Source organism: Dermacentor andersoni, chromosome 1, assembly GCF_023375885.2.
Source record: "Dermacentor andersoni chromosome 1, qqDerAnde1_hic_scaffold, whole genome shotgun sequence".
In the NCBI taxonomy this organism is placed as follows: Eukaryota; Metazoa; Arthropoda; class Arachnida; order Ixodida; family Ixodidae; genus Dermacentor; species Dermacentor andersoni.
In genome coordinates, this window is record NC_092814.1 from 258,180,031 (window position 1) to 258,197,139 (window position 17,109).

The 17,109-nt window shown below is 53.0% G+C and overlaps 1 protein-coding gene across 1 annotated transcript; it reads left to right on the forward strand.

The window, feature by feature from the left end:
* Window positions 1–7,972: 7,972 nt before the first annotated feature.
* On the forward strand, window positions 7,973–13,095 carry LOC129381032 (uncharacterized). Its single transcript, XM_055063485.1, has 2 exons — window positions 7,973–9,088; window positions 12,888–13,095. The coding sequence occupies exons 1-2, from the start codon at window positions 7,973–7,975 to the stop codon at window positions 13,017–13,019; spliced, it is 1,248 nt and encodes a 415-aa protein (XP_054919460.1). The 3' UTR covers window positions 13,020–13,095.
* Window positions 13,096–17,109: the final 4,014 nt, after the last annotated feature.

Genomic DNA, 17,109 nt, shown 5'->3' on the forward strand with positions numbered 1-17,109 from the left:
CTTTTACCCTTACTGCTTCTAGGTTGACCTGTTTCTTCTTGACCAGTTTAGCTCTTTCTCTCTTCAAATTGAAGTGAATCCTAGCCCTCACTAACCTATGATCACTGCACTTTACCCTGCCTATCACTTCTACATCCTGCATTATGCTGGGATCAGCAGAAAATATCAAATCAATTTCCTTTCTTGTTTCACCATTAGGGCTTTTCCAGGTCCACTTCCTGTTGCTATGCTTTCTGAAAAAGGTGTTCATTATTCAAAGCTTATTCCTTTCTGCGAATTCTACCAGCATCTTTCCTCTAGCGTTCCTAGAATCGACGCCGTAGTTGCCAATTGCTTGTTCACCAGCCTCCTTTTTCCCCACTTTTGCATTGAAGTCACCCATTACTACTGTATATTGAGTTTGCACTTTTCTCAAGCTTGCTTTCGGCTTACTTGCAAGCACCCACACCGAAAACCTGTTGAAGCTCGGAGTCCACAACACGCTCGAAGAAATTATCGAGGCACAAGAGCATTCACAGCTGCTCAGGCTATCCGGCACCCCGACGGGCCGCAAGATACTCGACGAGATGGGCCTCAATCCTGTCGACCAGTGCCCCGACGCCTTGCAGATTCCCAGCGACATCAGGTCTCAACTGCACATCGCGCCCCTTCCCCGCAATATGCACCCCGCAAACAATGTCGGCAGACATCGGGCCAGGGGTACAACTCTACTCAAGCATGTCCGCAATAACCACATTGTGGCAAGCTTCGTGGATGCCGCGGCATATGTCCAACAAGAGGCATTAGCCGTCTCCATCGTCGACTCCAATTCAACGCTCACTTGCTGCGTTACGGTACGCACTTCGAGGCCCGTGGTAGCCGAACAGGTTGAAATCACGCTGGCTGTGCTCGATGGTCATAGAGAGGCAATATATAGTGATTCCAAGGCAGCCATTAAGGCCTACCAAACCGGTATGGTCTCCCCCCAGGCCTTCCGCATTCTCCAAAACGCCAAAAGTATCTCTCCGCATTCTCTCATTTGGTTTCCCGCTCACCTGGGGTCGATTGAGGGTTCTAACCCTAACGAGGCCGCGCCTCTAACCGCGCCGCCTCAGCAGTCCCCCTGCCCCGCGGGGAACCCTTGCTCACGTTTAATGAAATCACCACACACTACTATCTGTCAAGACTGGTATTCCCCCTCCCGCACCCCGCCTTATGCAGGGCGCGGGCGGTTACCCTTCGACTTTTACAATCCCGTGCGTACCCTAACCTCGCGGTCCTACATGCCATATACCCTGAAAGATATCCCAGCGCGGACTGCCCTGCCTGTGGACTAAGGGCAACATTGGACCATGTGTTGTGGGAGTGTGAAGCCATCGGCTCCTCCTTCATCGAGGATAGGTGGGCTGCGCTCTTGGGCAGCCCCGAACTCAACGACCAAACCCTGGCCGTCCAGAGTGCCCGCGATCGGGCCGCCAAGCCGAGCTTGGCGGTCGCTACGTGGGACTAGCCGGGTGGCGCGGGGTCTCCCCTGCGTCTTCTCTGGACCGAAATAAAGTTACTTCACTCACTTACTCACTCACTCTCATCGCTAATTCAACCTCTTCATAAAAGTGATCTACTCCCTCATCATCGTGACTGGATGTTGGAGCGTAGGCTTGTACTACCTTTAATCTATACCTCTTTTTTTATTATTGAAATGAATATTAGGAGAGGTTGGCGCCTTTATGGTGGCACCGGCTACTCCTTGTCACTTGGCAAAGGAACCAAACTTGCGTAAAAAGGGAGAATAGCGACACGAAATATGGCACTCGGTAGAACACTGGATGAATAAAAAATATACAGTCCAACAGTACATGAGTCGCAAAGTTCTGTGCATTAGTTCAGTCCACATACGCTTATATAAAGTCAGATGTTTCGAACAGGCAAAACACACAACACATGTAATGCACTGCAAGTACAGAACAGAATTATACATATTGCGTAAAAGTTGCGATCACCACATAAACCAATTATGAACCGCGAACAACGTGTGTTACTCATTTAGCGTATTCGGATCATCTGATACCTAATATTTTCCCAAAATGTTGGTGTCCTCTAAAAAATTTTTCAGAGCAAGAAATGCTCTTTTTTTAAAGGCCTGCAGTTGGCCATGGGCCAAGTATCTTATTTAGAGTGAATGGTCTTCTGTCTAATATCAACAAATTAGCTTGCAGTACCGTTCTTTGTGTATCGTATTTCGTGCACTCGAGAAGAAGATGCACATCTTCGTCTGGATGCACATCTTCGTCTGGATGCACATCTTCGTCTGGATGGCCACAAGAACACTGCGGACTAGAGACACGTTTTATCCTGTACAAGAAGTGTTTCGTAAATGCAGTACCAAGACGCAGGCGGTGTACCAATGTTTAAAATTTTCTGTTGTCTCTTAGATTTTCCGGCATTGATAAGTTTATACATGGGTCTATAAAGTATAACTCCGAGTTTTTAGTTTGCTGATCAAACCAGGTAGTTTTGCTGAGGCGACAAGGAAGCTGTCTCAGGAGCAGACGGACTTGACTACGCAATAGAGGAAGATTGGTTGTCTCCACGTTATTGTGCGCCCGATTCACAGCTGTGTCTGCTGCAGTATTACCAGGAATATTGCAGTGCCCAGGTATCCAGTGGAATGCAATTACGTGGTTCATTGCGCTTGCTTTTGTAAGTTCTTTGAGTATCTCATACAATAGCAAAGTGTTCAAAGAATTTTTCTTATTGCTCTGTAGTAATGTGAGAGCGGCTTGCGAATCGTTAAAGATAACCCATTTTTGCGAATGTTTTTCTGATGTTATGAAACGCAAAGCACACAGGATTGCAAACAGTTCTGCCACGGTGGAAGATGTCTCTCGGGATAATTTGAATGTTTGCTCTAGTGTTAAATGTGGAATGACGAATGCTGAAGTCAAGGAATTTTTATGACACGAACCATCTGTATAAACGTGGATTTACTGGGGATATAAGGAGTAAATTTGGAAGAGTGCCAGTTGTTGTGTGGCTACTATGAACATGTCTCTCTTAGATATAATCCCGTCAACCGATATTTCTATTTTAGGACATGTTAACATCCAGGGAGGGTAACAAACATCCACTTTGCATAATTCAAATCTTGGTAATAATGCTTTATGTTCTCGAACAACATCGTGAATTTTGCTTTTGTTCCTTTCGGTAAGCGCAAGGTTTAATGGATGCTTCTCGTGTTGGGTTAAGATGCGATAAATATGTCGGCATGTTTCAACCGTTCGTATGACTAGAAATGGTGGGTGACGAGCTTCTACGATTACTAAAGAACTCGAGGTAGCCTGCGAAACCCCAAGACACACTCGCAGCCCTCTTGCCAGTAAATGTTGAAGACGTTCCTCAGAAGTTTGCGATAAACCATGGAGAATAGGTGCCGAGTAAGCAATTCTTTGTTTTGTGAGTGCGTTATGAACCTGTAGTAGTGAAGAGACTGACCCCCCCCACGTTGTGCCAGCTAGTCGCCGAAGTACGTTTATTACTGCATTGGTCTGCTTTTCAATTGCACGGATGTGTGAAGCCCATGTTAGCTGGCAGTCAAGAATAACTCCAAGAAATTTATGCTCTTTCACAAACATCAAGGTTTGCCCATGTGGGGCTTCGGGCTAACGTGCCCGGACCCGGCTAGCTAAGGTCTAAGGAGACACGTAGCTCGTCTCCACTCCGCAGCGCACGCCAAGGGGCGCCGCGGCGGGTTCGCTGACTCACCGGCAAGGCGTAGAGACGACTCCAGCCGTGGCACCAACGAATGGGGGTTTATTTCCTGCTATGTACAAAATGCGAGTACAATACAGGAATACGGCACTAGGGTGGCAGTCGCAGACTACGGGTGAAAGCCCCCGGGAAGTCTGCTCCGCCACGCTGGCTCTTCCGAGCAGGTTCGCCACACAAAAGGGGGCCGCCTTGTATCAGAGGGGCGCGGGACCAAGGGGGTCCGCACGTCCGACAGCCATGAGCACCGAAAGTCAATCTGTCCGGGCGAAAGCGCCCGCGCACCTCCGATGCTGAAGGAGAGAGAAACCGAAGAGAGGGCGAGAGGGGCCCGCTCCTCAGGCACTGTTCTTACGCGCGGCGCACGGCGTAACGTGAGCCGCGCGCGCAAGCAGCAGGCTCCGCGTCGCGCCGGCGCCCGCGGCCGCGGGGAATGTACGCTATCCAAAATGAGGCTTGGAACTGCGTGTCCCCAGCGATCGCGCGGCCGAATGGCCCAAGTCGCGCGTGCACAGGAGACGGGTCCCAAAAGGGGTCCCCACATCCCCCCCCCCCCCCCCCCTCCTGAAGACTCGGGCCGGCCCATGAGGGAGCCGACCGGAATCAAAGGCAAAGCTGACGTCTGACCTGTTTTATTTTCTCAAGCGAGAATGTCGAAGTCGAGACTCTCGCTCGCGGGGTCGGTGCCTCCGGCTTCCGGAGAAAGGACGGAGTTGTGGAGGGGCGCCAGCGCCGTCGCCTGCTGCACAGCTGCCGCGATGGTCGCCGCGAACACAGGGTCCGAAGCGAGAGCGCCGACAACGGAACGCAGCAGGGCCGGGTTGACGTCCGGGTCCGTGTTCTGCCGCACCTGTGGGGCTGGATCCGTCCCGGGCTCCTCGGCAGCTGGCTCCGTCCCCTTCACGTGAAGCTTGTGCACCGCGCTGGAGTCATGAGCAGCACACAGCCGCAGCACACCGCACACGCCGCAGTACACTGCCGAAGGGTCCGAGGCCATGACGGCTCCACCCGAGGCCTCGACCATGGCTGATAGCGTGCGGCCGCGGAAAATGCGTGGTATCTCTCGCCCGCTCATGTGGTTCTCCACCTTTCTTTGCTCCTTCCACCGTTTCGTCGACACGAAGCAAAGTGGTGCTTCGGAACCGGATTGGAAGGCCCAGGTAGCGACATGGCGGCGTGGAGGCAAACGGGCAGCTGGCTGTGGAGACACCGGCAACGACCGCAGCTGGAAGGATGCGGAGGTGGTAACAGCGCCAGCTTGCACCACGGGTCGTGCTGTGGTCTCAGGAGCGAGTGCGACCGCAGTGGCCTCTCGAACGGCTTGCGACTGGAGGTGCCCGCGGCGGCGGCGACGGCTCCCGTGAGACCTGGGCGAGTCGGTCGTCGTCCTCGAGGCGTGTTGCGACGGCTTCATTGTTGGCGTCCGTCTGGCACCACACTGACAATCAACACTTCACACCACTAATCGCACCCCGATTATAATAACAACACTACAAGCAAATCTCACCTTCCGCTGACAATGTTCACACACAGAACACGCAGAACACGAAGCTCACACTGCATCCGTCAGCTTGCCAATCACGCATCGTTCTGGCGCATTCACCTTTGCAGGCGGCTGCCAGAAGGAAGGAGGAGGCTCACGGAAAGGGGCATATGGGGCTTATGGTAGCCTCATGCATCCCTCCGGCCAGCGCTGAAACACTAACCGTGCCTTTCATGGCACTCGAGCGCCACTGGAGTATAAAGTTCACCGGGCGCGAGCAGTAAGGAAACGGCTAGGTCGGCTTTCACAGCTCACGCCGGTGGGCTCACGGATCACTTTGGTTCACCACGGCCCTCAGCAGAAGCTGCGCACTACGAAAAAGCGTCTTATTCGGCTAATGAGTGCCTTTTTTCAGCTTTAACGCGTGCATTCACGCTATAGTCACACCTCTCCGCTTGCCAGCTCGGCGGGGAATAAGGTCCCTCTGCCTACCAGCGAGAAGCGGCGACTAAGAGCGTTTTCGCAAGTTATACCGGCGAGTGCGCGGATTGAGATCCGCCGTCTTGCTCGGTTGCGCTTCCTGTGTCTCTTCCTCTTCCCAGTTGCTGCTTCTGGCAACGAAAGGCTTGAGGTCAGAAACGTTCACTGGACCGCCGGATGGTCTACCGTTTGAGTCCACCAGCTTATACACAAGAGGCGACATTTTGGTCTCCACTCGGTATGGGCCCGACCACTTGGCCGACAGAGAGGCTGAGATGCCCTTTGTTGCGTCACTCAGCACATGATTGCGCCTGAGGACTAGGTCACCTACTTGATAATGTACCTCTCTATGCGACCGGTCGTACTGTGCTTTTTGTCCAGCGCGTGCTTTCGCCAGGTTGGTGCGGGCATGAGAAAGCTAGGGCCTCGCTCATTCTAGCGCCCACTTGCACCGCGTAGTCGGAGAGACCCGACGCAACGGTGCTCGCCCCGCTGCCGGTTCGCAGAACGCGATCCATAGGGTTTGGCAGCTCTCTCCCGAAATTGAGGAAAGCGGGCGTGTACCCAGTCGAACGGTTCACCGATGTGCGCAAAGAGAAACCTATCTCGCGGAGACAGGCGTCCCAGTCCCTGTGTTGCCGGGCAAAGGCCGCGAGCAAGGGCTTCACATTTCGGTTCATCCGCTCGGTGGGATTGGCCTGAAGGTGATAAGTCGTTGTTTTGCGGTGCTTTATGCCAAAGGCTGCACAGACATCGACGAACACCTTGGCCGTGAAATAGGACGCGTTGTCAGTGATCAACTCCGCCGGAAAGCCAAAGCGGGTGAATACCTCGAGCAACTTGTCCCATATGACGCGTGCCGTTAGCTTCCGAAGGGGAAATAGTTCCACCCACTTCGTGAAATGATCTGTGACGGCCAGCAGGAATGTGTGACCTTGCCGGCTTCTTGGGAAAGGTCCCATAACGTCACAGGCCGCGATTTGCCAAGGTAGTTGGCTGTCGATCGGCTGCATGAGGCCGGGGGGGTTTGCCACCACGGGGCTTCACAGTCTGAAACACGCGGCACGAGCGAGAATAATGAAGTACATCACGCTTCATGCCTGGCCAGGTTGCGGAGCGGCTCAACTTAAGATAAGTCTTACGGCCACTCGCGTGTCCGGCCAACCGCGAGTCATGGAAATAGCTCAACGTGGCCCTCCGTAGACTGCGGGGGATCACCACCTTAAAGGACTCGTTAGGAGCCTCTTCGGATGGGATATAGCGCAGGAGCACTCCATCAGCATCCAGCAGATACGAATCCAACGTGCCTGCAGCAATACCAGTTGCGTCGCACCCGGCGCCAACAGCAATACCAGCTGTCAATTTGCCCCATCGGCGTTGCCGCCTCGCTCCCTTTCGGAGCTGTGCTCTTTTTCGAGCTCGTCAGCGATTTGCTGACAAAATGGTTCTTTCTGCTGAGCTTCCAGCAGCTCCCGTCTGCTGAATGTGATACCCATGGACGTTACAGGGTCCAGCAGGTACGCACTTTCGCCCGGCGACGGCGGCTTATAGGCCGCACAGCCGCCTGAACTCGCTCCTTCCGTGCCATTGGAGACAAGGGCTCCGGCTTCGTTCAGAAGCGTTGTCGTGGAGGGGTGCCGGTCAAAGGTGTCCGGGTCTGAAACGGGGGCGCGCGACAAGGCGTCGGCCACCACGTTGGTGCCAAAAAAAAAACCCAGATATGTGGGGCTTCGGGCTAACGTGCCCGGACCCGGCTAGCTAAGGTCTAAGGAGACACGTAGCTCGTCCCCACTCCGCAGCGCACGCCAAGGGGCGCCGCGGCGGGTTCGCTGACTCACCGGCAAGGCGTAGAGACGACTCCAGCCGTGGGACTCGACCACAGCCACCCGAAGTGAGCGGACGTGCCGTCGGCGCTCTCCGGACCCCGAAATCTGCCCGAAGAGAACGTACGTGCCGTCGGCGCGCACTCCGAACCGATCCGACGTGAGCTTTGGCCGTCGCCCCCTGCCCGGGCCTCCCGAGGCGCGAGCTTTGCCCGTCGCCCCCCGCCCGGGCCTCCCGAGGTGCCGTGCGCTGTGTGTGCCAGTCACCACGGAATACGCACGAATCCGTTCCGTTTGCGCCGCTGCCGACCGCTAAACCTACATCCGCACTTTTTTGGACCGTATCGATGTCGGAAAGTCTGCTCCTGGCCAGCCGCCACACTGGGTCTTGCCTCGCTAGAGGCTAGGCCAATCACTGGTAGCGCACCCACCCCCAACAGCCATGGAGGTGCAATCGCAGGGCGAAGACCTCGACCCGACAACGTTCAGACCCAGTGAGTGGACCACGATACTCCGCGCGTACAAGGGAGGCAAACCAAGCCCGGAAACGCTGGTTGTGCCTCCTCATGCAGCCCCTGTTCGAGATAAGCCTGCCGCGCCCGCCGTCGGTGCTCCAGCCGACATTGCCCCTGCGACCTTCAAGCCGACATACCGTGCTCAACAACAACAGCTGCGCGTGACGCACGCAATCGCATTGCGAAGTAAGCAACTTGCTTCACTCCCTCCCGGCACTATAAGGGTAGTCTTCCGACCAAGAGGAGGCCTCGCTTTGAACGGAGCCATGGCGCAGCCACTCATGAAAGCTCTGCGAGTCACCGCCGCTGACCGAGACCTAGGAGAGTTTCACCTCCGGATTCACCCGGCGAATAACACCTTCACGGTCGCTACACTTCACGAGTCAACGGCCCTTCACCTCGTCCAAATCAAGGAAGTGATCCTTCAAGAAACCAGTTACCCCGTCGCCGCCTACATCGCACCGCCGCCCGCTGCTGCGCGCGGAGTCATCTCGCAAGCTTACTGGGCGGAAACACCGGAAGAGATGCTACAAGACCTCCAGACTCGCAACCCGGAAGCTGATATCATCGCAGCCCGCAGAATGGGTAGGACCCTTTCCATATTGATTACATTTGCGCATGGCCCAGTCCCTCACACCATACGCTACATGAGTGTAGTGCATAGATGCACGGCGTACAAGGGAAGTCCAGACGCGTGCACAAACTGTCGTCGACCGGGCCACAGACACGACGTGTGCCCCCACCCCAAGAGTGGTCTCTGCCCGCGGTGCGGGGACAAGCATGAGCTGCAAGATGTTCCCTCCTGCATCCCGATCTGCATTCTCTGTGGGGGGCAGCACCTCACGGGCACCGGCTCGTGCAAGGCAAGAAATACCGCCACCAAACGACTTAGCCCACCGCCCCAGAAGTCAAAGTTCCCTACCAAGAAGGACTTTCCCCCGCTTAGCACGACCCTCCCGTCTACCTCTACATGGGCTTCCAAGGTTGCCAAGACGAACATCATGACTTCCCAGGACTCGGACGTGAAGGCTCTGCGGGATGAGGTAGCTCAAGGCAGCCCTCTCTACCTCCACCCCTGCTCTACCCCCCACTCCACCATCCCCATCTTCCTCATCCAACCCGTCCGACCAACCTCCTCAGAAAAAGAGGAGGCCTGATGAGAGCCCAGTCCAACCTATAGACCTGGAAGCCAAATTTCAGGACCTCGCCCAAAACCTAGAATCCAAGTTCACAGAGCGCATTACTGCGCAGGTCACTGCACAGTGCCAGACTATGATTGAAGCTGCCATTGCCGGTATAATAGATAGGGTCATATCTAGCATCATGGCCAAGGTTGAGGAGCGTTTAGCTAACCTTATATCTGGGCTCTCAGCGGCCTCTCCTCCCGCAGTCCCGCCTGCTGCACTCCTCCTTCGCCCCGCCACCCTTCAAATGGGTCCTCCGAGGCACCATAATTCCTTACAAATTATTCAATGGAATTGCAGGGGCTTTCGGCGAAAGCGCGACCCTCTGCAGCAGATTATCGCCAATTCTTTGTCCCCACCAGACATTATCGCTATCCAGGATGCCAATGTTTGCAGGCAACTGCCAGGATACGCTGTTATCCCCTCTGACTCCACTGATCATCCTCGGGAGGTTACATACGTCTGTAACACCTTGCATTACGCGGAGCACGATGTTACCTCTCCTATTGCTCACACCTTCATCGAAATTTTACCCCACACCCCTGCACAATCTCCCCTGTTCATGCTTAACTGCTATCTTCTCCCACGACAGCCGATCCACCTACTTACTCCACTCCTCAAATCCGTAACCCAAATGGCCGGATCAAACCCCCTACTGGTTGCCGGTGACTTTAACTGCGCTCACGTGGACTGGGGCTATCGACGCACCAACCACAGAGGCACAGTTTTATACAATAATACGCTATTACTTCACCTGACCATCTTTAATGATTTTAGCCTACCTACGCGGGTTGGTAACAGTGTTACTGCCGATACTAGCCCAGACCTCACGCTTGGTAGAAACTTGGCTCACCTACAGTGGGAAAGAACGCAAGCCACACTAGGCAGCGACCACCACCTGATTCGCATAGCGGTGAACTATCGCCGACCTCAGCGCAAATTTACCGCTAGGCACACTAATTGGGATCAGCTCCGTAAATTTAGGCAAGCGCAGCCAGCACAGGCTGGCTGTGCTGGCTGCGCTTGACCCTTCGACCTAGACACCTGGACTACTCAGTTACAGAAAGACATTCGCCAACATACCCAAACGCTCGATACTACCCCAGACACCCCCGTTATCGACAGTAAGCTCGCCCACCTTCTTGAAGCTCAAGAGAACATAACGCGAAGGTGGAGAACTCAAAAGCATAACAGGAAACTAAAACTCAAACTCACCCAGCTTCAATCCCAAATAGAACAACATAGTGCCACTCTTTGCAAAGCTAACTGGGCTCAGGTTTGTGACGGCCTCCGAGGCAATCTCTCCACAACCCGTGCTTGGCACCTGTTACGCCATATGCTCGATCCCACGCAATCTAAAACTCAGACGCGTCTTAGCATTCGCCGCCTCACTCATAATCATCGGCAGGACACCGACGCCTTCCTCGCGCAGGTGAAATGCACCTATACCACCCCAGGTCCTCCTTGCAAACATCCCGAGTACACGGGCTCACCCCAACCACAGCTTGACGCTCCTATTACAGAATCTGAATTTCGCGCAGCCCTATTGAAATTGCGCAATACCACACCTGGGGAAGATCAAATTACGAATGCTGCCATCCGAAATCTTGATGATGTCTCCATATCTCACCTCGTTACCTACTTTAACGAGTGCTGGGAGGCAGGTACCTTCCCTGCCTCCTGGAAGCATGGAAAAATTATATTTATCCCAAAACCTCACAGGCCCATCACCCTCGAGAACATCCGCCCCATTTCTCTTACATCTTGCCTCGGCAAGACCTTTGAGCACATAATCCTTGCCCGACTGACAACGTACATGGAAGAAAATCACCTTTTCCCCCACAGTATGGTCGGCTTTCGTGCGCATCTATCTGCGCAGGATGCCCTACTTCAAATTACGCACGATGTGCTTGATGATACCATCCCCCATCTTACAAAAGCCATCCTGGCGGTTGACCTCATTAAGGCATTTGACAGAATTCGACACGCTGCCATCTTACGGGAACTGCAGGAACTACAGGTAGGCCCTAAGACCTACAACTACGTTCGCGCCTTCCTCTCTGGCCGCACTGCCTCCTTGCACATTGATCAGCTCAGCACACCCTCTTATACACTCGGTGAATTTGGAACCCCGCAAGGCGCGGTCCTCTCCCCCCTTTTATTTAACATTGCTCTCATCCCCTTAGCCCAGAAGCTCAATCTCATCCCACACCTAAAACATACTCTGTACGCTGATGATATTACCGCATGGACCACTCATGGCTCAGACGGGGAAATTGAGGAAACTCTACAATTAGCAGTCGACACGATCTCCGCTCACGTATCATCTATCGGACTCGAATGTTCCCCCTCTAAGTCCGCGCTCCTCCTAATTAGACCAAAATCTGCCGCTAACTCACCCATCCAAATCACTTTACAAGGATCCCCTATCCCCATCACTCCCACCCTGCGCATCCTTGGCCTCTATCTGCAGGATTCAGGACGCAATGACCATACCCTTAAAACACTGAAGGCCTCCACGCAATCAGTGTTGCAGCTTCTACGCCGCGTATCTTCCCTGCACAAGGGTTTAGACGAAGCAGACAACATGAAAGTTGTACATGCTTTTACGCTTAGCCGCATTCTGTACGCCACTCCATATCTCAAGCTGAACTGCACCGAAACCGAGCGCGTGAACGCCATGATCCGCCTTGCAACTAAGGCAGCCCTCAACCTGCCTCGCAGCACTAGCACAGCCAAACTCCTTGCACTAGGCATGCATAACACGCTTCCTGAACTAGTTGAGGCGCACCTTCAGACGCAGTATTTAAGACTTGCCGCGAGCGCCACTGGCCGCCATATCCTCGCCTCCCTTCGCATCAACATACCCGCTAATCAGTCAACCCTTATAGCCATTCCTCGACACATTCATACACCCCTTGTAGTGAAACCCCTTCCTCGAAACGTCCATCCCCAATATCACATCTCTCGCCGCGTAGCTCGCGCAAATGCCCTCCACAAGTATTACGGACAAGTCGAGAAAGCCATCTGGGTGGAGGCCGCATGTACAACGCATGAAGCTGTAGCAGTTGCTTACAACCCAACCTTACCCCGACCCCTAACTCACCATCTTCCCTCGGGCTCTACACCTGAGGAAGCAGAGGAGACCGCCATCGCCTTAGCCCTTGCCCTTTTGGATGCTGAATACATCTTTAGCGATTCAAAGACTGCTTTGTCCAACTTTGCCAGAGGCAGAATTCACAGCCCTGCCTGGAATTTGTTGAACATCCCCACCCAGAATTTACCACGCAGGGTTGAGCTCCGGTGGGTGCCGGCTCACTCTGGGAACCCCGGAAACGAGGCTGCCGATAAATTGGCCCGAGGTTTAATTTGCCGGGCTCAGGACAGCCTCGATCCGGGTTTCTCGAGGGAGCGGCTACACAGCTTTGCGGAGCTCACGCAAATACCCCGTTTGGACCGTCGGACTTACCCTCCTCCCCACCCCTCCCTGACGCACTCCCAACAGATCCTCTGGAGACGCCTCCAGACCCGCTCTCTCCCATCCCCTCAGCTGCTATCCCACTACTGTGGCATCTCCCCTACATGCTCCCTATGCGGAGACCCTCACGCCACACTCTCCCACATCCTTTTTGGCTGCCCTGCCGATCCTCCCCCGCAGGGACAGCCCGCCATCTCAAGCTGGGAGGACTGGGAGGTCCTGCTCTCGTCGACGGACCCGACATCGCAGGTTACTGCGGTGGCTCGGGCTGCCGACGTCATGAACAAAAGGAGCATGAACGTTTCGACGTAGTGCGGGACCGTGCGGTGGTCCAGGGACCCAGAGGAGTCCAAACTCACTTGCTATGAATAAAGTTTTTCTGTCTGTCTGTGTCCAGCCGTGGCACCAACGAATGGGGGTTTATTTCCTGCTATGTACAAAATGCGAGTACAATACAGGAATACGGCACTGGGGTGGCAGTCGCAGACTACGGGTGAAAGCTCCCGGGAAGTCTGCTCCGCCACGCTGGCTCTTCCGAGCAGGTTCGCCACACAAAAGGGGGCCGCCTTGTATCAGAGGGGCGCGGGACCAAGGGGGTCCGCACGTCCGACAGCCATGAGCACCGAAAGTCAATCTGTCCGGGCGAAAGCGCCCGCGCACCTCCGATGCTGAAGGAGAGAGAAACCGAAGAGAGGGCGAGAGGGGCCCGCTCCTCAGGCACTGTTCTTACGCGCGGCGCACGGCGTAACGTGAGCCGCGCGCGCAAGCAGCAGGCTCCGCGTCGCGCCGGCGCCCGCGGCCGCGGGGAATGTACGCTATCCAAAATGAGGCTTGGAACTGCGTGTCCCCAGCGATCGCGCGGCCGAATGGCCCAAGTCGCGCGTGCACAGGAGACAGGGGTCCCAAAAGGGGTCCCCACACCCATTAAGCGTAAATTGGAAATTATTCAGCCGTCGTCTAGTGAAAGGAAGTACGGCTGTCTTTGCGTATGAAAGACTCATGCCTCTGTCTTTTAAAAATGTGTCGATACTATCAAGACCCTCTTGCAGCGTTCTTTGAATGTCTTGTATATGTGATCCAGAGGCCCATATGCAGATATGTCATCTGCGTACAGCGAATACTGAAGACCAGACGGGAGTTTTAGTGGCAAGGCTGCCATGGCTCAGTTGAATAAAAACGTACTGAGAACACTGCCCTGCGGAACGCCCTGCGTGATGCTGTGATAATTACTCTCCTCTTCGATAGTTTCCATAAATACTTTTCTGTCTTTCAAGATATTTGATACCCATCGCAGTGCTCGACCGTGTAGGCCAAGCTCTAACATGCCAGCAAGGATGTGTATGTGACTTACAGTGTCGAATGCATGTCTAAAGATACTACTACTGTCACATTTCCGCAACTACGTTCATGTTCGACGCATGTGGCAATGTCTAATACTGAATCCATTGTACACCTATTTTGTCGAAAACCGGTCATGTAATTGGAAAACACATTTGTATGTTCACACCACCACTGCATTCGGTGGTCTATCATCTTATCCATTAGTCTGGAAAAACGGCTTGTGAGACTGACGGGTCAGTAGGAGTCAAGACAAAGGGGAGTCTTTCCTGGTTTTAGTACTGGAATTACCCGGGCTAATTTCCATGAATATGGAAGAGTCTCTCTTATCCAGATATTAAATATCTCCAAAAGAGCCATCTTTCCTACTGGACCTAGGTTCTTTAACATCATATACGTGACACCATCTGGGCCTGCGGTTGTCTTTGTACGGCATGACGAAAGCACATTTCAATTCATTTAGACTAAACTCACAGTCAAGTTGAGGATGTGACATAAAGCACGCGCGAACTTTATGTTCTGCTAGTGTTGTCGAACTTGTAAATTGTAGGCAAGTAAACAGAATTCCTGGTCTGGATATAAGTTGACAGAATTCGTCAGACAGATGTTCCCGGAGTGCTTCGAGCTACGGCAAGGGCTCGAAAGGGATGGCTCTGGGTAACTGGACCACTAAAAGATCGGACAACTGACCATATTCTGAGAACTGGAGTAAACGGAGACAACGACGCGCAGTATTCTCGCCACCTTCGCGTACCTAATTTTTGTAAGCGTCTGCTCGAAGTTGACTGAACTTTCTGTGCCATATTGTAGTCATCCAGCTTTCCACTGTGGCGGCAAGCCTGTTCTGCGCGTCTTCTAATTGCTCTTGGACATTCATATTCCCCGTCGACTGCAGCGTATTCATTTGGAACAATGACTTGCTTTGTGCAAATCTCGTAATACTCACACAATATATTTGCAAAACTTTGAAAGCTCGGATTTTCGCCCAATGGATTACTTAAATGGTGACGAAAACTTTGCCAATTAGTATATTTTGAGTAGCGCCGGGTCCCCTCACTCCGTATGAGGCCTTGTTTTACCAGGATCGGAAAATGATCACTACCGTGCGTTTCTATGTCTGTTGACCATTCAACACCATCTAGAAGGTCTTGTGAGCAGAGCGTAACATCTATACAGCTTAAGTAACGAAACCCCCACAAGAACGTTGGAGAGCTGTCATTTATCACGATCAGATTAATTTTTTCTGCAGCACACTCTATGATGCTTCCACGGGAATCGTTATATTCACTGCCCCAGATGACGTTATGTGCGTTGAAGTCCCCACAAACCAGCACATGTGAGTTTGCGATACCAAACACATTTACCAAGCTGTCTACTGATATTTTGCTAGCACATTGTAGATAAAGACTGATCACTGCGACGCTTGTTTCTAAAAGATATCTTGCATGCTACAAACTCCGGTATATTTAAATCGCTCGACTGTATTAAATAGGACGGCAGGTCTTTTCTCACGCATAACATCGCTCTGCTACTTCCAGCAATGCGCGATGATTTATGAAAGACGAAAGTCATCTCTTACGCCTGCCATCTGTATACACAAAACAGGAAAGTTATGTTGAGCTAGTAGTTTGCGAAAATCAGCTGACTTATTTCAAAGGCTATTAGCATTCCACTGAAATACGAAAACATTGTTGTAACGATTATATTCATTGTAAGCCTGCCGTGGAGCTGTTGGTGGTTGTGGAAGCACCAGCGATTCCATAGAAAGCAGTGCTTTTACCTCTGGTAGGTTGTTTGTTTGTGGAATGGCACTTAGAATTGCACGTAGAGCTGTGAATAGCATGGGCAGGATCATCTGTGCTACGGGTAAAGACGCGTAATCACCAAACGACGCTGAAGCTCCATGCGTGCTCGAAGCAGGTCGCTGAAGAGTTGACTGAGATGGTCGCTGGGATGACTGGTTTGGTTGAGGCGAATGTTGTTGTTGTTAGATGAGGTTGCTGTGTCAATGGCTGAGGGAGTTGCTGAGAAGGTCGGCGAATTTTATTCGAAGCCTGGGCAAGATGAGTAGCATTCTCTGAAGGTGGATCATGCCGCTCGCTGTCAGAACGTTGTTGACCTGAGTGCTTTAGAGCTGCAGAATAGCTCACATGGACCCCTTGCTCTTTTTCTTTGTTAGGAGTTGGAGGCGTGCATCTTACAGCATCAAGGTTGGGTGGGGGCGCATTACGAGGAGGCAGCCTTCCGTATTTTAACTCATGTCTGCGTACCTTGAGGCAGCTCTGCTCTGAGGACACCCGGAGTAGGAAGCTGTATGGTTTCCGCCACACTTGGCACACTTTGGCTGACACACAGACTTGCACTGTGAATGGTTGTGGTCTTCTGAGCATATCTTGCAGCGACGCTGACTGCGGCAGTTCTTCGATAGGTGTCCAAATCTCTGGCAGTTGTAGCATCTCACTCACTCACTAAGGCCGATAATATCTCACTAAGGCCGATAATATCCCAAGCAATGTCTGATAGTTCTTCGTAGAGTCCTGCTAAGCTAGCCTCACTCGAGAGGGTTCGGGTGTTAAACGGTGCATGGGTTGTCAGGATTGGGGGCTCAATCCCATCGCTCGTGATCCGTTGTCAAGATTGGAGTCGGGCATGAATTAGAAGGTAGCTGGCCCATGCCGTCGTCCAACTTATCCACGCTGAGGACTGCTTCTCATCGAGAACGAGGAATATGGGTTTATTTACAGTATTTATATCAGTCTAACGTGACATGTTTGAGAAAGTACATCAGTCTAACATGACTGCTTGAGAGAAGTGTCTGCAGGTCCAACATGACTGCTTAAGAAAAGTGTGTCGAGCATCCGCACAACAGCAGTTTTTAAACACTCGGTCCTCCCGCGATACAAGGCGACGCGAACGTTCGTTTGGTGATCGCAAACTAGCCGCCTCTCGGCAGGACGGTCTACACGCTCAAAAGCACACACGTTCGAAGGTCCAGAACCGACGTCAGAGGGGCCCCGTAGAACTCGAAGCCGTTCCGGGTAGCGCGTTGGGGAGTTTGGGAACA